The 20825-nt window shown below is 39.7% G+C and overlaps 1 protein-coding gene across 6 annotated transcripts in view; it reads left to right on the top strand.

Moving 5' to 3' along the window:
* The window catches only part of trip12 (thyroid hormone receptor interactor 12), a 68456-nt gene that overhangs the window by 12049 nt on the left and 35582 nt on the right, over positions 1 to 20825 (top strand). For 4 of the 6 annotated variants that reach the window (XM_061925687.1, XM_061925685.1, XM_061925683.1 and 1 more), the window contains exons 3-13: positions 5350 to 5475; positions 5617 to 6398; positions 14151 to 14256; positions 16202 to 16338; positions 16430 to 16513; positions 16630 to 16725; positions 18751 to 18902; positions 18992 to 19027; positions 19107 to 19202; positions 19302 to 19394; positions 19497 to 19658. In XM_061925687.1, coding sequence (XP_061781671.1) covers positions 5350 to 5475; positions 5617 to 6398; positions 14151 to 14256; positions 16202 to 16338; positions 16430 to 16513; positions 16630 to 16725; positions 18751 to 18902; positions 18992 to 19027; positions 19107 to 19202; positions 19302 to 19394; positions 19497 to 19658 — 1870 coding nt within the window. The remainder of the gene's footprint in view (positions 1 to 5349; positions 5476 to 5616; positions 6399 to 14150; positions 14257 to 16201; positions 16339 to 16429; positions 16514 to 16629; positions 16726 to 18750; positions 18903 to 18991; positions 19028 to 19106; positions 19203 to 19301; positions 19395 to 19496; positions 19659 to 20825) is intronic. The other 2 variants (XM_061925689.1, XM_061925688.1) reach the window with 1 other exon arrangement.

Below are 20825 nucleotides of genomic sequence, written 5' to 3'. Positions count from 1 at the left end.
TCTACATAACTCCACTCAGTTTTCCTAAACGGTAAATAACACCCATTTCTTTCCTAACAGAAAGCATCATAAACGAAATCAAAATCAAATTGTCATATCGCTTTTAAAGAGGAACCACATCGTTCACAATCACTATGAGAGACTTGACGATGATTGTAAAAAAAATTTATTGCGTTGTAAATATTAAAAAAATGCAATCAAAAGTCTGCTCTCAATGGAGCTTATGGGGCCTATTCTGCCTATAAAGCCTTTGAAAAAACATCCAAACCATTAAGGTTTTATATACATACTGTGAGTATGTATGTATTGTAGTAACAAGCAGATTATCCATCCATTTTCTACCACTTTTCCCTTTTGGGGTCGCCGAGGGGGGTAGCTGGAGCCTATCTTAGCTGCATTCGGGCGGTAGGCGGGGTACACCCTGGACAAGTCGCCACCTCATCGCAGGGCCAACACAGATAGACAGACAACATTCACACTCACATTCAATTAATATTTAAGTATTTTGATCATTTTAAGCATACGCGGTGCATTAATAACGTATCACGTTTGCTTATTTTTTTCTTCATCACTGATTATTACTCACTGCAGACTTCATGAGAGCCAACAAACATAATAAAACATCACTTACTGTGCAAAGTCTGCTGTCATTAGGATGCCGTCTGCTGGGATGTTCAAATATTCTAATTTAAATGAAAAATGTCTCCACCCATCCATCCATTTTCTACCGCTTGTCCCTTTTGCGGTCTCATCCTCGTGAAAAAACAAGGCGGGCGATCAAGCGTCTTTTTGTGTTGTTCTTGCCATTTCTGCTTCCTAAATGGCTGTCAAAGTGTACCAACTTGTCGGAGTTCGACCTCAGCCATCTACTTTCCAAATGAGAGGCAAAATTTATGATCTACAATAAACTTCCAGGGAGCAAGAAAGCGAGGAAACACCTCGCCAGTCGATCATGTCGATATTGTACACAGGCTTGTTATCACAGCGCCGCTATACGCTGATAATAACAATATCACTAATACCTGGGTAATATTCAAGTCACGAAATGTAAATGAGTATTGTTGGCACTTTTTGAATGGTTATTTATTGGATTTTATGGGCGGAATAGAGGGCCTCTCATTGGCTCTGCTTTAAGCGGACTTTTACTTACGTTTATTTAATATTTAGAATGCATATCAAAAAACACATCCAGCATGTCTTTCATAATGATTCCAAGCAATAGGCAAAAAAAAAAAAAGTGCAGTACCCCTTTAACTAATCACTGTAAATGGAACAAAATGTATTGAATTAACTTTGTTTCCATCCCTATGAATCTAGACTGTGTTTAATATCAAAATAGGAATACACAATATTTAGTTCGCAACACAGGTAACTTCCTGCTTCTCAAAATTGATACCGATAACCTATTATTTTAATATTTAGATTTGACTGTAGTTTGTGCTAAAGATCCACAGCTATGTTTTTTTAGGGTTTATACTATCTACAATATTAGTAATGAACGAGGCCGATAACTGATATTTTGAACCGATGTTCATTTACGGTAACAATGATATTGATGTCCAAATTTTGAATATTACTATTGCAAACTCGGGGCAGCACGGTGGAAGAGGGGTTAGTGCATCTGCCTCACAATACGAAGGTCCTGAGTAGTCTTGGGTTCAATCCCGGGCTCGGGATCTTTCTGTGTGGAGTTTGCATGTTCTCCCCGTGACTGCGTGGGTTCCCTCCGGGTACTCCGGCTTCCTCCCACCTCCAAAGACATGCACCTGGGGATAAGTTGATTGGCAACACTAAATTGGCCCTAGTGTGTGGATGTGAGTGTGAATGTTGTCTGTTTATCTGTGTTGGCCCTGCGATGAGGTGGCGACTTGTCCAGGGTGTACCCCGCCTTCCGCCCGATTGTAGCTGAGATAGGCCTCAGCGCCCCCCGCGACCCCAAAGGGAATAAGCGGTAGAAAATGGATGGATGGACTATTGCAAACTCAGACACTTAACTTTGTTCAAATGCCTGAATTATATTTATTCTATAAACAAGCACTTTTCGTGTCGTCTTTGCGAGTTCCAGGTCCTAAATTGGCTGTCAAAGTGTCCCAAATTGTTGGATTATCTACTCAAGACGTCTCATATCCAGGTGAAATGCTTGATTTAGGATCTACAATAAACTTACAGGGAGCAGGGTAGCGAGGAAACAGCAGACCACTCACTCGATGATGCAAAATAGAGAGACACGCAAGTGTCACTTTAAAAATGCATTCAAAAACCGTCAATACTTTCGTTCGGTAACCTGTATAATAACCAAACTATAGCAACATTGTTATTGTAAGAGCGAATACTGAGGAACTCTTTTTTTTCTAGCGTACTAACACATCGACGTGCTACGGTGTTAGCAGGTATTAGCTAACTATGGAAAGGGATAAGCTAGCTTCTACGTCAACACAAATCGCGTTCGTGTTTGTCATGCACAACACAATGCGATAGGACACCAATCGGTACTGACTGAAAAACATGAACAATCATATTACAGTATCTGTAACGTATTAGCCCACCTTTCATGTTTTGTTTGTACACCGCTATCCAGACAACGTATGTACTGTAGTTGTAATAACACACATGATGTACTGCGTGTATCCATCCATCCATCCATTTTCTACCATCCTGTCCCTTTCGGGATCGCGGGGGTGCTGGAGCCTATCTCAGCTGCATTCGGGCGGAAGGCGGTGTACACCCTGGACAAGTCGCCACCTCATTGCAGGCTGCATGTACCATGAGCAATATTAAAGTGACTCACTCGATGGACAGTTGTGCGTTTGGTCCAACTGTCCGGGACATTTTTTCTGTTTATTTGGGTAAGCACTCAATTTATGTTAAAATAGCTTGGCTCCAAGTTCCATATTTATAAACTCTCTCGGTTTCCGTCTGCTCCAACGTCTCACCCTTCCTTTGTGCTCGCTTCTATAAGCAGTAGGACTGGGCGATATATCGAGTTTGTAAGATATATCGATGTATATCGACCTCCAATATCGATATAATTTTTCCACGTTAAAATGACCAAACGCCGCTTATTTGTTGTGTTCGTTGTTCGCCCCGCTTCCCACTCCCTCGCAACATTCCAAAGGCTATTATTCCATGACGTGCTTGCACTATCTCACCCACTGCACTGACCCACAACAACAACACACAAGCAAATATGGAGCCTGACTGTGCCACCAGCAGTGTGCCATTGACCAACGAGTAAGTAAAACGCAAACTTCTGCATACCTGCCAACAACTACGGTTTTCCTGTAATGAGTACGGTTTTTGATAATCCATTCCGGTTTATGACTGCAGTGGTAGAAAATACAGTTTTCTAAATAAAAATAATTAACTTAAAAATTGAAGCTACGTAGCTTAACTACATTTCCCAGTAGCTTCGCTACTTTTTAAACAGGTAGCGATTTCTGTAGCTTAGCTATTTTTAAACCCACGTAGCGGTCAGCTAAGCTACATGCTACAAAAGAAGAGAGAGGAAGAAGAGAAAGAGAACTGGAGTAGTGCAACTCCACGGGCAGAGGACAAAATATACTGAAAAGATCAATGATTGGTTGGTTTACGTATAAGAAAATCCATGATCCGTTGGTTGGTTTTCTTATCTTTAAAATCCCAAAAAACAAAGACATTTGTGTTCTTGTCTCTCATGATGATTGTCAACAATAGGCAACATTTCCCAAAAAGTGCAGTTCCCCTTTAAAATGTATTTAAATGAAAAGGGCCTAACAAAGTCTATTATTTCTAGCTGACATTGTGGCGTACTGTTACGACCGTGAAAACACCTCCCTTTTGTATTTCTCTTGAGTATAGAACAATCACTCTGTTCTCACAGCTTGTAGGTTCAATGTGTACAACTGAATAGCTTAGTTTCTCTGACAGCAATGTTGTTTATATAACTTTAGATTAGTTTATGTTGTTTCTTAATGGGAAAAGACAGTCTCTTGTTTTCATGTTAGCGAGCTGGCGCCAGTCAGTCTGTGAGTTAATCAAAGTGCAGTTATTAATAAATGTTTTTACATCATTTTAATTTAAAACGGTAATACTAACTATGGGGAGTTTTACCGCGGCTATCATTATTGCTGTTTATCGTTACATCCTTAATTGTGAGTAATGTTTCGCATATCCTACACTGAAATGACTAGAGGTGGGAGAAATAATAGATTTTTAGATTACCGTATTTTTCGGAGTATAAATCGCACCTGCCGAAAATGCACAATAAAGAAGGGAAAAAACATATATAAGTCGCACTGGTGTATAAGTCGCATGTTTTGGGGAAATTTATTTGATAAAACCCAACACCAAGAATAGACATTTGAAAGGCAATTTAAAATAAATAAAGAATGGCTGAATAAGTGTACGTTATATGACTCATAAATAACCAACTGAGAACGTGCCTGGTATGTTAACGTAACATATTAAGGTAAGAGTCATTCAAATAACTATAACATATAGAACATGCTATATGTTTACCAAACAATCTGTCACTCCTAATCGCTAAATCCCATGAAATTGTATACGTCTAGTCTCTTACGTGAATGAGCTAAATAATATTTGATATTTTACGGTAATGTGTTAATAATTTCACACATAAGTCGCTCCTGAGTATAAGTCGCACCCCCTGCCAAACTATGAAAAAACCTGCGACTTATAATCCGAAAAATACGGTAATTGCAATTACATGGACGATAATAAAAACGATTATTAAACGTCGATAATCGATTTATTTATTGTAAATTACGTAATGCAGACAATTTCTAAAATTTGTCTGACTGCAGCGATCCACCTCACTGAGATCCGACCAGCTCCTTTTTTATTATAGGGCACTTATGTTCCAGTTTTGCACACATTTAATATAACATAGTAAATGTGATGTGAATTAATTTAACTTTCTTATTACAAATGCACTGTGACACAAAATGTAAAACTGCATCAACATACATAAATTAATGATACACCAATAATCGATTTTTAATCGAATCGTAGCTCCTGAATTGTAATCGTAATCATATTGTTAGATGCCCTAAGATTCCCACCTCTAGAAAATACCAACCCAAGTTGCGCGATAACTGCACGGCAACAATACGTTTTGTCTGACTGTAGCGGCGTATTTTCCTCCCAAATTTAACATTAAGAGGCGTTCAGAAATAGAGGTTCCACTGTATCACTCTGGCCAAAAAAACGACTATAAATTTGAGCAATGTCACTTTTACGCAGAGATGCTATTTAAGCTCTAAGGTGGTCATCATGAGTTTGATCAAATCTCTCTTGTGGCTTAACAGACAACCCACACTGTTCCTTGCTCTTTAATTTCCAACCTTACAGGTTGCAGTCAGAGCAGGTAAAACAAAAAGCAAATTCCCCACCTGAAAGTAGAAGACCTATTTCTAAGGCTTCCAAAGCCACAACCAGCTCAGCCACTGGCCAGTCCAGAGGGCACAGCTCAAGAAGGTACCCCTCCGCTTGACCTAGTACTTATTTGTTTTATGTTTATGTAGGGCTTGTCCTTGAACTGGTCTTGTACGTCTAGTTTCATTTATGCGCACCCGGTTCCTTTGTTGATGTGTTTCTTTTTTCCTCCGTCTTTCGTAGAAGTGGACTTGCTCTGTCTGTGGCATCGTTTGTACTGCAAGACGACCCGGAGGCTGCAGGGACATCAGAACAAGACAGACCGAGCCACCAGTCCAAGAGTGAAGGCACCCGAGGACTGAAGCGAAGTGAAGCTCCCGACCAAATTAGCACCTTAGGACCAACACCGACTAAAAAGCCCAAATCGCATTCATTGCCCAGAGATAATACCTCAGAGACCAAGAAAGGTCCAGCAAAGAAAAGATCGCTTCCCTCAGAACCACCTGCGTCGTCCGGTCGAGGACAGAGCAAAAAAAGAGGGGCGGTTGCGGCCTCACCGGTCCAGAAACGGAAGAAAGCGGACTCTCTCCCCGGTCTAAGTAGCGCGGCTGTGCCCCTACCTAATCGTACAGAGGGCAGAACTGCTAAACCCACCAAGCTGGCGTCAAAATCGGCCGCCTCAGCCAAAGCTGGGTGTAGCAACGTGACCGACTCCTCCTCTTCTGCATCAACTTCCTCCTCCTCTTCCACGACAGGCCCAAACAGCTCTACCACGCCAGGTGCCCGCGTCAAACAAGGGAAAGACCAGACTAAGGCACGCCGTTCTCGCTCCGCCTCCAGCCCCTCTCCTCGGCGTAGTACCCTCGACAAAGAGCAGGCTAAATCCGCTAGCTCTTCGAAGTTTGAGTGGGCGACACGCTTCAACCCAAAAGTTAACCTGCCAAAACCCAAACTGTCTCTGCCTGGATCGTCCAAAAGTGAGACCTCCAAACCAGGGCCTTCAGGACTACAAGCTAAACTTGCAAGTGAGTGTAGCATGTCTTGCTTGGCCTCTTCTATTAAGTATTGAAATGCATACTATGAAAACGCAACTTTTTTTTGTAAGGTTTTCCAGTTTAACTTTTGTTTTATGTCCTATGTAATGCTATAACAATACATACAGTATCCTGAATGTAGGCCCTGCATAATGTAACAAATAGTCTGTGTTGCATTTCAGAGCTGTCCCGTGAGAAACGGTGCTCAGGGGTACACACCTAGCCGTTTTTTAGTATGTCCTTTCAGGATACATTAAAGGGTGGATATGTAGGGTCTTTTCAGATGTCTGCAATTTGTTTATATTATTTGGGATTGTCGCAAACACTTTGGACAGCCAACGTCTCAGTCGATAATTTAATGAAATTAATTAATCAAAGGCTATCGTATTTTGATATTTTTTGTTGCGCGTGACTTCACATCGCAGGCAAAAGCTTTAAGCACTTTGGCGGGCAAACAGGCATATCCACGGAACTGGCTCTCAGTAATGTTGCTAGTTTTCATGCCAACAAAGCAAGCGTGTCTGATAGAAAGGGCTCAAATGTAAGGCTCTACTTTTCAAAATTGCTTGCTCGATGGTAATTTACAGTGGATAGATTAAATTACATGCTACTGATTAGTAGGGATTTTTTTTACCAATATTGTCCAACACTTTATTTCCAATACCAATACCCATGTAATGATGTAACAATATGAATAGCTAATGTCAAGGTTATTGTGCCCAAAATGATCAGGTTTTTTATCACGGTATTGTGCTCAAAAAGTACTTACACTATAAAAAAAAAAAAGAAGAATATTTTTCTGTCTTCTGAAGAGCCATTTTTTATTAAATGTTGCTGAGATACATGTTTTATTTAGTTTTAAATCGTCAAGGTTTTTAGAGCACGTATTTATGATAAAGGTTTATGTAACATCCATCGGTTTTACTTCCTGTTTTAGACACCCCTGTGTCATATACCTCAGTGTATAGATCGATGACTTTGTTTCTAAGAGAGCTCAGCCTGTAGGTTTAATTTGCACAATTGTATAGCTTAGTTGCTCTGACACTAATGTGTTTATATAAATTCAGTTTGGGGTATGATGTTAAGGGCTGTAGCTAGGGATGGGCACTGATTCCCGGTGCCGTACGATACCAGTTTTTGGTACTATTGGGTGTGTTCGTGTGTTAAATCTTTTTTTTTAAATGTTTATACTTAAGTCTCATTTATAGTGTTTGTTATATAGTAGACTTTGCATGCATTTGCAATTCCAAGAGGTTAACAGACAGCACATACTAAAATGTTTCGAAAACCCTCTTGGGAGATAGAAGGGTCTCTGTGACAGGCATAGTACCGTATTTTCCGCACTATAAGGCGCACCGGATTATTAGCCGCACCTTCTATGAATTACATATTTCATAATTTTGTCCACCAATAAGCCGCCCCGGACTAAAAGCCGCGCCTACGCTGCGCTAAAGTGAATGTCAAAAAAACGCTGCGCTAAAGTGAATGTCAAAAAAACGCTGCGCTAAAGTGAATGTCAAAAAAACAGTCAGATAGTTCAGTCAAACTTTAATAATATATTGAAAACCAGCGTTCTAACAACTCTGTCCCAAAATGTACGCAAATGTGCAATCACAAACATAGTAAAATTCAAAATGGTGTAGAGCAATAGTAACATAATATTGCTCGAACGTTAATGTCACAACACACAAAATAAACATAGCGCTCACCTTCTGAAGTTATTCTTCATTCGTAAATCCTTCGAATTCTTCGTCTTCGGTGTCCGAATTGAAAAATTGCGCAAGCGTGGGATCCAAAATGGCCGGTTCCGTCTCGTAGAAGTCATCGGGAGTCAGTGTCGCTGTTGTTCTGTGAATCCTGCCTTCCGGAAAGCTCGGACCACAGTTGTGACCGAAATATCTGCCCAAGCATTTACGATCCACTGGCAAATGTTGGCGTATGTCGTCCGAGGCTGTCTGCCCGTCTTAGTGAAGGTGTGTTCGCCTTCGGAGCTGTGTGAAAAAAGCCACCCGGCCTCTTCGCGTAAACTTCCCTTAACCACTCGCTCATCTTTTCTTCATCCATCCATCCCTTCGAGTTAGCTTTTATGATGACGCCGGCTGGAAAGGTCTCTTTTGGCAAGGTCTTCCTTTTGAATATCACCATGAGTGGAAGTTAGCATGGCAAGCTAGAACCACAGTGAAGGATGACTTCTCATTCCCTGTGGAGCGAATATTCACCGTACGTGCTCCCGTTCCACAGTGCGGTTCAGTTGCTGTGAAATACGGTAGTAATCCGTGTGCGGATGGAGAGATTGCGTCTTTTTATGAACCGGATCGTTTAGCAGGAGCCATTTTGTGGTCTTTACAGATGTAAACAGGAAATGAAACGTACGGTGATATCCGCGCGTTTTTTCTTCTTCTTCCGGGGGCGGGTGAAGCGCTTCCTGTTCTATGGGGGCGGGTGCTTTCCTTGGCGGTTGCTTGCGTAGAAGAAGAAGCGCTTCCTGTTCTACCGGGAAAAAAGATGGCGGCTGTTTACCGAAGTTGCGAGACCGAAACTTTATGAAAATGAATCGTAATAAAGCGCACCGGGTTATTAGGCGCACTGTCAGCTTTTGAGAAAAATTGTGGTTTTTAGGTGCGCCTTATAGTGCGGAAAATACGGTAGTTCTATATATCGGCTGTGCAACAGTCTTTATCAGCTTACATTGACATTTACAGACAGACCACGCCCCTTCGGCTCTTCCTGACAGCACTGCTCCAATGAAAATGAAGCGGCTTCAATTTAAGGAGGGAGTCTGAAAAATATCTTTATGGAGCCATGTTCCTATGAACACCATCATGCTTGATTCCCTTTACTTTAGCCATCAGACATCGGTGTGTAGCAGGCAGCGGCGCTGTTTCCTGTTCGCCACCAAGTTGCCGTATTCCCCCTATTCCTCCTCCCCTGTGCCGTTGTCTTCCCCGAGATGCTTCTGTTTTACAACATCGGACAGATCAGCCGGTGGGGTCGCTCCCATCGACAGGGACAACAGTGCGGTTTTGGAGTAACGGTAGCAGCCTCGTCGCCTCTCGTAAATGAGCGGCGGTTTTAATTAACAGGACATCCGCGCCGCAGTAGTTTTTTCCAAAGGTCGCCATGGTGGTCAGTCCAACACAAACTTACTGCAGTCACTCAACTCACAATAAAATAGCCGAATACAATTATAAAACACTTGAAAACAAGACATAAATGGCTTAAGAAACGGCAACAGCACGAGTAGCCAGCAGAGTAGCGCAACCAGAAGCGTGCATGTGCAATAAAAGTATCAAAACTTGCCTCTATTTGAGTTTACGTGAATTGATACCTGGTAGTACCGATGGAATTCGGTCGGTGCCTCTAAAAGTACCGAATTTGGTACCCATCCCTAGCTGCCTGCAGCTATCGGTTATTGTAGTAATCAAGGAATATTATCGATTATTTTGTTTGATTAATCGAGTAATCGGATAAAACACTCTAGTCTCTTGAAGGAAAATAGTGAAGTTAAAAACAAGGATTTTTCCAATTACATTTTATTCTTCTTTGAAATGCACAAAATGTTGAACAGAGGCATCACTAAAAATTACTTACATTGAGAAAAAAACTGTAGCCAGATGAAGATGAAACAGGTAAATAATTGAGAACCAAACTAAACAAAAAGACTGAAAGTATAATAAATTGAGTGACGATCTATTCAACAATTTAACACATACATTCAAGAAGATATTAATTGGAGGAAGGGTGTGTAATTTTTGGATAAACAACTCGTTAGCAATAATAATAAGCTTATAAGATGGAGTTTTAGCTGCCAAAATAGACATTTACCTTGTTTCTGCTTGTAATGTGCTGCATCATTAATGTAGTGATATTGTAAAATGCCAGCTGTGTTTGACAGTGCAAACATTTCACTAACGATGTCGGTCTTTTTCATTTTAAATGTTCGCAAAACCTCTCTTCTCTGAGCTCAGTATCCGCGGTGTCTTAAAAAGTTTTAAATCCAATCATTTGAATTTAAGGCCTTAAAATGTCTAAAATTCTCCTAAAATCTCATAAATGGTCTTAAATACGATATTGATAGTCTTAAAAAAATATATTGACAACACTTTTTTTTTTAAACATGCATAAACTTCAGTCTCGCTTTGAAATGTTTCGATTTTTGAGGACGCTATAACGTAACTACACAGCGGAACTAACTAATTTATCGAACACCACCAGCTATTCCTGTGCGCGCGCAGCTGTGTGTTGACAGCTTAGTTAGCATAGCAGTGGAGAAAACTTAACGAAAGCCCACTGCAAAGCCAAATTACTTGCATAAGATGGGTAAGTAAAAGTTCAACGATTTGTGTCTCCTGAACGATCAATTTTAATGCATGGTTGAAGCCGGTGGATGGAAAGGTATAAAGTGTTTAGTACCCAGATGTGCCGCCATCGAGGAGGGAAGCGTTTGTAAACACGGCGATGAAAGTGAATGGAATGATAATGTAAAAGTCAAAAATCCGGAATAAGTCTGTGTCTAAAGATGCTGAAACGCCACAAACACTTGCACAACTATACACAAATAAACGTAACTTATGTGGGTTAAGTAGGGCCAATTGCCTAAGGAGATCAATATGAGATGTTTACTAGTGAAATCATATTATTACATACAGTAAGCACACACTATTTTCTCTGTGGTAGTTGTGTATTTAGCAGTAAAACTATAAAATAAAAAACATAATTCTCTTATTATTTCTATTATTTGTTCCAATAATTTCAGGTAATCTTTTCTCCAAGTTTATACAGCAACCGACATTTAAAAGCTGTTTAGTGTTTACACTCATCTTATTGTGGGGTGAGGAAAGCAATGGAGATTTGCGAATGTCATATTGTCATGCCCAAATAAAAACTAATCTTTGTGTATTAGCAATATGTTTTCAAAAACGTCACAAAAAATAGGTAAAACCCATTTGAACGTTATCCACATTATTCACATCCAAATTCTGTTTGAGGCTTGCAAGCCATAATCGCCTTCCTTCTTTTTAGACAATCACTGCACACACTGTTTTCCACAACTTTGTGCAGATACAGTAGTACTGTAGATGTTTTTATCACTTTGTTCGATTCGGACAGCCGAAAAAAACATTACCAAAGTTAACCATTTAGCTTTAAAAGAGATGCTAACTGTCCCTTTCACAGACAATATATTGTTGCGCTTTCCTCTACCATTGCTGATGTTACATGAAAACACTTGATATGAAGCACACTTCTATGGCAAATCAGAAAATTGGCTGTTAGGATGTTTGCTAATATTTTTTTCCAATTAGTTTACATTAGAGAAGTTCCTGGTGTATTTATTTGGTTTAACCATTTTGTTTTCCGTTGTGAAAGAGCTGTGAATTAATTCATATACTTAAAATTAATTCTGGACCGCTGATTTTACTTTGTCATATTTTTTGTCCGTATGGATGTGAAATGGTCTTAAATTATTTTCAAGATGATCTTAAAGTCTTAAAAAGTCTTAAATTTGACATCTTGAAACCTGCAGAGACCTTGTGGTCGATACTACAGTGGTTTTGTCTATTTTTTATTATCAAAACGTCTTGTTGTTTTTGTTATTGTTTACAAATGCAGGAAATAAGTCCCTAGACACAGGAGGACTTTAAGGGTAAAACCCAATAATTAAGATCACAGCCAATAGTAGGAAATCATTTAAATATGTTATTGGCATTGTTACATTGCCATCCTGTGTTTTTGTTTAATTATAATTGTAATCAAAAATTGAGTCATTAAGTCTTAAAAAAAAAAAAAAGTTTCAGCATTGGTGTGACCAATACTGCCCTTTTAATTACTTGGTATTGGATCAATACCCACATTTTTAGAATGAGTTAAAACTAAAGTATCCAAACAGATGAAAAAGTGTTTATTACATTTTAACAGAAGTGTAGATATAACCATGTTACAGCAGAAAGTAACCATCTATTAACAGTAAATTAGCAAGTAGGTGAATAATAAATTAATACTGAAGCTTTGACAAAATAATACAACTGGAAATGACGCAGTAAGCTACCACAGAAATGTCAGCAGCCAAATTAGAATCATTTGTAATGATTTGAAATGATTCAGTTTTGAAATGATTCTGTTACCATTTTTATTTTTTGAAATGATTCTGTTACCATTGTTATGCCAAGCAATATATCGTAATCGCGGTAGGATGCAATATATATTGCTATACAGATTTTAGGCCATATTGCCCATCCCTAATTTGATGTTGATTAATTGTACAGCCCTAATAGTAACTATTTTACATTTTTTGCAACATAAAGTTGGTCCTTTGTTACACAATGTTGACTTTAAATCAGTATATAATAATAATACTTTATCTCTGTCGGTTTATGATGACTTTATGTAAGAAAATGCTTATCTCTTACTCCTTTGCTCTAGTCTTGAAAGAGGCACTTTTTGAAGTTGCGGTTTCAAAACATGAAGGCAAAACATTATGGACCCAACACCTCTGAAGCACCGCTAGTAATGAATATGGCCACCCCTCCCCCCAGGACAGCTTTATAATAAATAAATAATAATTTAAATAAAGTCAGGCGTCACCACACATTCAGAGTTTTATCTTTTTTTTAACCTTTCAGTAGATGGGCTTGGCCAGCACTAAAATGTGCCTGTAATGTTAGCACTGTAGCTTGATTGATTGATTTAAATTTTTATTAGTAGATTGCACAGTACAGTACATATTCCGTACACTTGACCACTAAATGGTAACACCCGAATACGTTTTTCAACTTGTTTAAATCAGGGTCCACGTTAATCAATTCATTGCTCACATTGCTATACTAATGTTGGTCTTCTTAATGTTTTATTTTATGTGATAGATACTATATTACATTAGCATCACATACACACACATTGTTCCTCTGGTCCCTGTAGGGCTTTACTAAAACCACTTTACACTGATTAAATTCTACCAGCAAGGCCAGATTTTGGGCAACACAGCTCATGCTATGTTTGTACACAGAACACGTTGAGCTAGGCAGGCATTCTATGTGTACCGACATGAAGTCAGCTATGTAGGCTTTCAACTTAAAAGCAATAGATGTTAAAATAATTGTTGGGTCACACTGTTCTTGGTAAAGGGATAGGCTTGATACTGAAGTGGGGCTTGGGCTCTACGCCCAAAAAGAGAGACTCCTCCTCCCAAGTTGGGTTGGTTATCAACCTGTCAGCTGACTCAAGAGTTATGTTTGTAGACCGGCAGAGTTACACACTCTTTAGAAGAAAATAACTGCATCTCTGTAAATATTTGTTTAGCTCCCTATCATCTGATACACCTAACACACATAGCTACTGTATTTACTGCAAAAATGGTGAGTAAATCAATACAAATGCATTGCATGCCTTCCCCTACTTGTGCAAGAATCTGTTTGTACCCTGCCATTTTGATCACGGAGGGTTAGTACGGTCTAATATGAGATATTTGCAGAGGACCCAAAGACAGGATACCCTAGGTTTTGTGCTTTGAAAAATTTGATGTGTAATCTTTTTGTTGAAATGAAGTATAACTCCTAGGTTAGCAAGAAGGGTGTCTTGTCATAGTGCCATGGTTGCTATTAATATCATCTAGCCAGTCTAGCCAGTACAGCTCTTGAAAGAGGCAACACTTTGCCGCTGAAAATAATTAGATATGTTTGTTTTGTTTTTGTTTTAACCCCTGCATCATGCCTCACCGTTTTTAAGTGTCACCGTTGTTCACCCAAGGTTTGAGAAAATCCACTAAAAAGCGCAGCGAGTCTCCTCCAGCAGAGCTCCCCAGCTTTCGGCGGAGCACACGTCAGAAGACCACGGGCTCCTGTGCCAGCACCAGGTATGTTTTCCTCTGTCTTAAATTAGACTGTAGAGAAGTATTTTGAGAACTTCTGTTGTGTTTACTGTCTCCTGAGTCACATTTATCCAGAGGAGTTGGATTAAGAGCATTTAGATTCATGGCAATAGTCAAGCTCAGGGCTCTGCAACCTTTTTTTCTTCTGATATACTCTGTTTGTTTTTAACCCAAACAAACTCAATACGCTTGTTTTGCCAGAACATTCACTAAATGTAGGCATCCACAACTCACATTTTATATCAAAACCACCATCTCTTTGTGGTCGAGATCACATTATTGCTGCAATCTTGAGCCAGCAAGTCATTATTGGGCCACTCGACAAGTCACAAATGTACTTTTAAACAAGCTAGATTTTGTCTTGGACAAATCAAAATACCCTTTTTTAATTCACTTTATTAAATGGGGAAAAACCCCAGCACTAAAACCATTGTGCGCCAAACCTAACACCCATGTAAATGACACCACGTTTCTTAATAAGCCAACAAATACAATTACACGTAAGTTGACGGAAGGTGGTTTAATGACTCACTGTCTTTGTATGGCAAATAATGACCAAGCGCTAGGAAGTAAAAGGGCGTGTTCTTCTAGCTTGGGAAGTAAAAAGGTGTTTTCTTCAAGCAAGCTACATCTTCTCTTAAAGCTGCACGATTATGGCCGATTTAGCAATATTGAAGTCACGATTATTCATTGTTAGGTAAAAAATAGTTTTAGGGGTTAAACGCGACGCCATCATGTAATGTGTAATCCAGTACTCTAATAAAAAGGCTAAATAAAAGTTAAAGGCACATATTGTGTTGTTGTTCATTTCAGCTATTTCTCATTACTTGGTGCCTTCAGCTCTATTTTTAAATTTTCTATGTTTTTTTCTTTCTTGTGCCTTTTAAAAGAACAGCCACGTTTCATTAGTTGCTTCCACGAAATCAAAAGGACACCCCCGCTTGACCTGATCTAATGCGTCGACCACTGCTCTGCCAGGATTATAGATAGTATCATTTCTCCAATAAAATGTTTACATGTACATGTTTGCATAACATTGTCTCCTTATTTAACATGAAAGAAAACAAAGAAAGACATGCAGATCAACTGACAACAACAAATAACTTTGAAACACATTTTTCTGTTACAGAATAAAAAACAATGGTTATAATTTTCCCCCCAAAAATGTAATCCTCAATTGAATTTGTGACCAACTTGAATATTTCATACTGAAAAGTAAAATGAAAAAAATTCAAATTGAGCAGCGACATTAACTTAGGAGCACAATATATAAAACAATATCTATAATACGTGGCAGCAAACATCATATCCTACCAGACACCACGCCCCACATGCATGCTGATTTTCTATGCAATATATGTTATGGATCGTCAAATGTATCATTTTATACCTTGTAATTGCTTCTTTGAAAGAATAGCAAGTTACTGTGTGGAACAATTTTCCTTGTGGATCAATAAAGTTTGTCTAAGTCTAAGTCTACTAGTAGCGAGCTAATGTTAGGAGACCAGAGACCCTGATCTAAATAAACAAGAAAAGTTTTTTTCTCTTTGTATGTTCTTTTTTCCCCAAAAAGAAACCATCAAATATAGTTATGTAAGCAACATAACTAATTTAAAATGATAAAAACCGACAGTGCCCGTTTGCATTTTTAATTTAAAAAAATAGTCATTTAACTGAAGGGTATAAGCTGATTTGCACGGTGAAGTATTTTCTTTTTTGTGCAATCCTGTAAACATGAGGAGGCATATCTTACCCATGTTTGGACTTTGGAAGTACACCTTTTTGGGCCGCCACATGGCGCATATTATAACCCTGAGAAAGAATTGCATTAACTGTTCTCATTCAAAACACTGCCCTGTGTCTGTTTTGACGTTGCGAACGCCAGACGTCTGTAGTTATCTTTTGCTCATATTGATCATGGTTATTACAGTCGGCGGGGCTCAGGCCTGGGCAAGCGTGGGGCAGCTGACGCTCGCCGACAGGAGAAAATGGCTGACTCCGACAACAACCAGGATGGGGCTAACTCATCAGCTGCTCGCACTGATGAGGCTTCACAGGGCGCTTCAGGTACCTGCCTAATCAACCACTTAACTTTTATGTCCAAAAAGTCACATTTTCTTTGAAATCTAATTAAATGTAATCCATTCTGTCTTTGCAGCTTCAAGCTCTGTTACCGGGGCAGTAGGCATGACCACCTCTGGCGAGAGCGAGTCTGATGACTCTGAAATGGGAAGGCTTCAAGGTACGTTCAGTCTTGAGCTCTCAAGTTACTTGAAATGTGTTCACTACCTGGCTCTGTTCAGAGGTCATTAAATGTCTCAGTATTCTTATTGCGTTTAAACTTGTGTCCCCTGATAGCTTTACTGGAGGCCAGGGGTCTCCCGCCACACCTATTCGGACCCCTGGGACCCCGCATGTCACAGTTGTTTCACAGGACCATAGGCAGTGGTGCCAGTAAGTACATGATTGTCCTTCTCTTATGCCACAGTGGCGCTTTCAGGTCGGTTTGGCTTTTACTGGGTGCAGTCAGGGAAACTGTCCAAAATCAAGCATCAAGAACAATAAACGAACTGCACTTTTTTTTTTTTTTTTTTTAATACTGCCTATCGTTCACAATCCTTATGAGAGACAAGAAGACAAAATCAACTTGCTGTAGGTGGCTAGCAATGCAGCCAATGGGAGCAATCAATTCTACCTCTAAATCACTTTAAAAATGCATTGAAAAACCATCACCAATACTTCATCTACGTTCCGTAACCTATATAATAACCAAACTGTAGCAACATTGTTATTGTAAGAGAGAACACGGAGGAACTCTTTTTCCAGCGGAGTAACACATCGGCAGTATTAACCGTAAAAGCCAGCTGCGGCAAGAGATAAGCTAGCTTCTACGTCAGCACCCGAATCACGTTTGAGTTTGTAATGCACAACACTGCGGTAGACCAATCTGTACTGACTGAAAAACATGAACAATCGTATTACAGTATCTGTAAAGTATTCGCCCACATTTCATGTTTTGTTAGTACACAGCTAGCCAGACCGCGTATGTACTGTAGTTGTACTAACACGCACGATGTGCCATGTGTATCATGATTGATATTAAAGTGACTCACTCGATGGACGTTTTTTCCGGTTTATTTTGGGTAATCACGCCATTTATGTTGCAATAGCTTGGCTCCAAGCTCCACATTTACAGCATCAAAGTCATGCCGACCTCACTCTCTCGGCTTCCGTCTGCTCCAACGTTCCACCTTTCTATAAGCAGTAGTTTGTCCTCAGTATATTCAGCTTCAATAAAATAAGGTTGTGAATCCTCATTTTTCCCAAAATATTAATCTTCGTTGTTTGTTACCAAACCTGCCATGATTAGAATACACTCGCGTTTGTTTCTGTAAGTAAGAACACACATTTGTTGCCGGAAGTCTGAAGTGCGCTTCTATGGAAACGAAAATAAATGCGCTGAGGAAATCGGTTCCGGCCATGCTAAAAATGCCTAAAACAAGGTAAATGTTGTACATATTACTTATTGTTATGAACATGTCTGTTACTACATTATATATGTATGTTTATATACACACTACTTGCAGTGTGTATATAAAACGTTGGAGGGTTTTGAAGGCTACAATTGTGACTCCCATTAGCCACATCTTCCATGTGTTTTTTATCATTAAAATTCTAAAAAAAAGTGTTCTTCTCTCTCATAATGATTGTGAAGGTTAGCCAAAATTCCCCAAAAAGCTGCAGTTCTCCTTTAAACACTATCAGTCGGAATGTGGAATGCTGACAAATAGCCGAGTAGAACTTGGGTCTCTTGTATTTTACTTGTAGGCTTGTGTGGTTGTTGGTCAAGGTCATTTTATTTCAAAAGAGATAAAGGAGAGCTCGGAAACAATAAGCTGCAACAAAGTGGCAATTGTGGTGTTTACGCACAACGGCATCCCTTGATCTCAACCCACATCCGGGCAAGGTAAAACTCAAAAGACCCCATCTGGGGAAAAAGAAAAAAACCTTGAAAAGGGACTGTAACTGAATTGTGAAATTGATAGATAATATGGGAGTCCAATCCATTGGGAAGCCAACAGATGGTCATAGGGCGCTCTTCTTACCGGCTCAGCCCACAGCTGGAAGAGTGGTCCACCTCAGTAAGGTGAACCAAAATGCAGTAATGCAGTGTTTTATTGTGGGGTGATTGCACACACTAAATGCCCCAGAAACCAAATGAACGCATTGTGAGAGCCTGCTAGTGGGGAACAGGGGAAGGATGGGTATTTGGAGGCAAAACCTGGTATGATAGAAGTGGCCATTAAAACCTGACTGACAAGGTGCTAGAGATGGTGGATACCTGGTGTGTCCTGAGGGAAAGTCTCACTGACCAGTAGAATTGTTGCCATCTGAGGAGGAACCGTGCATGAGAAAAGGTGTGTCCTTCTCGGTATCGTTAAGTAATAGTTTTCAAATCAAAACTACTTTTTTGTTCAGGCTCCAAGGCTCAGCAGTTACTACAAGGCCTGCAGGCTACAGGTGACGAGTCTCAGCAACTCCAAGCTGCCATTGAGATGTGCCAGCTGCTGGTGATGGGCAATGAAGAAACCCTCGGTGGATTCCCTGTCAAGAGTGTGGTGCCTGCCCTGGTGAGTTCTGTTCAGTTTGTCCCCCTCACAATTATGTCTTTTTTTAAATAATGTGATATTGTGACGCTTCATTCACCTGTCTTTCACAGATTACATTGTTACAAATGGAGCATAACTTCGACATTGTAAGTATGCACAACTTTAAAAACTGTACATTTGCATTTTTTTTTTTGACTTACATAGTTTTTGAATTTCTTCACACAGATGAATCATGCCTCTCGTGCACTCACGTATATGATGGAGGCCCTCCCTCGATCCTCAGCAGTGGTCGTCGATGCGATTCCCGTCTTCCTGGAAAAGGTAAGGACAAGGCACTGATTCAGGCGTTCATAATCACCTTGCAATAAGTAACGCTCACCTTTTTACATGTACCAATATGCAATGTCCCTTTGTTTCCAGCTTCAGGTGATTCAGTTTATTGACGTAGCAGAGCAGGCACTTACGGCCTTGGAGATGCTGTCAAGGCGACACAGCAAAGCAATTTTACAGGCTGTAAGTATTGCTATTTTTTTTACTGTGACATGTTACCCGTCCTGTCTCCATTAGGCACAACTTAAAAACATTACATTGACACGATCATGCCATCCCTCACAGGGTGGACTTGCTGCCTGCCTACTTTACCTAGAATTCTTCAGCATCAATGCACAGAGGAATGCCTTGGCCATAGCAGCCAACTGCTGCCAGAGCATTACGCCAGACGAGTTCCACTTTGTTTCTGATTCTCTGCCCCTGCTGACTCAGAGACTTGCACATCAGGTACTATACCCCCCAAGTTAGAATATATCTAACCTGATTTTAGGGATGTGCCGATCAAGTGGCCACTAATCAGTACTGGGCAATTTTTGTGGAAAAGTATGAGATCGCTATTTCCGATAATGCCTTTTAATGCCGCTATAGCTTTAAACAACAGAAAAATTAAGTGCTTAGTAAAGTTTAAAAAAGTGTAAATGGAAGCGTGTTACAGCAGAAAGTAAGCAGTTATTAACAGGAAATTAATCAGTAGATTAATAAAAGTCGAGAGAGAGGATAATATAACAACTGTTGGTGTGTCAGCATTGTCAAAGTAAATATGTAAAAGGAGGGGAGATTGATCTCTAAATTGGTGGCGTCGATACCAATTGCCATATCAGTATTAGGGCTGCAATGATTAGTCGACAAATGTCGACAGTAAAATTTGTCGTCAACAATAGTTGTGACCTCATCACTCGTGTTTTTCTGGGTGAAGGTGGGTCACTCGCAAAAACAATGCCAGTGATAACAGGTAAAGTTTGACTATTTGCTCTTATTTTTGTTAAAAACATGAATACCGTGCTCATTTTGCAAAGCGGACGTTGTTTTTATCGCAGTACATCTGTTTTCCGTGAGCATTTAAAGCAGAGACATGATGTCGGACATTTGGAGGGAAGATGCGGTCTCAACCTCTGTAACAGTGTTAGCGTCTACCTTGTCAGACAAAGTTGTGTGAAAAATAACTATCTTTTTAGCCAAAGTCAATTTCTAATGCCGAAAAAAAGACACTTTAACAAACACAAACCGCACGCGCGTGCACACACAATAACACACAGAGACTGACAGGCACCAATGCGGAGGTATCATAAGATTAAACGTACGATCTATCGAATAGCCAACATTTTAATAATTAATCAAATATAGAATTCAAGACATTGTCTCTTTGCAATGTCATTAAAAAGATACTTTAAAAAACGCGAATCGCGCGTGAACACACACACACACATACGCAAAATGCACGCGCGTGCACACACAATAACACACAGAGACTGACGGGCACCAATGTTGAGGTATCATAAGTTTAAACATACAATCTATTGAATAGCCAACTTTTTAAGAATTAATCAAATATACAGTTCTACACATTGAGTCTATTAGAGTGCTAAAACGGCCAAGAGTTAATCAATAGTTAAT

This window comes from Nerophis lumbriciformis, linkage group LG30, assembly GCF_033978685.3.
Source record: "Nerophis lumbriciformis linkage group LG30, RoL_Nlum_v2.1, whole genome shotgun sequence".
NCBI lineage: Eukaryota > Metazoa > Chordata > Actinopteri > Syngnathiformes > Syngnathidae > Nerophis > Nerophis lumbriciformis.
Note: the sequence above shows the minus strand (reverse complement) of the source record. Positions and strands in the feature narration are given on the sequence as shown.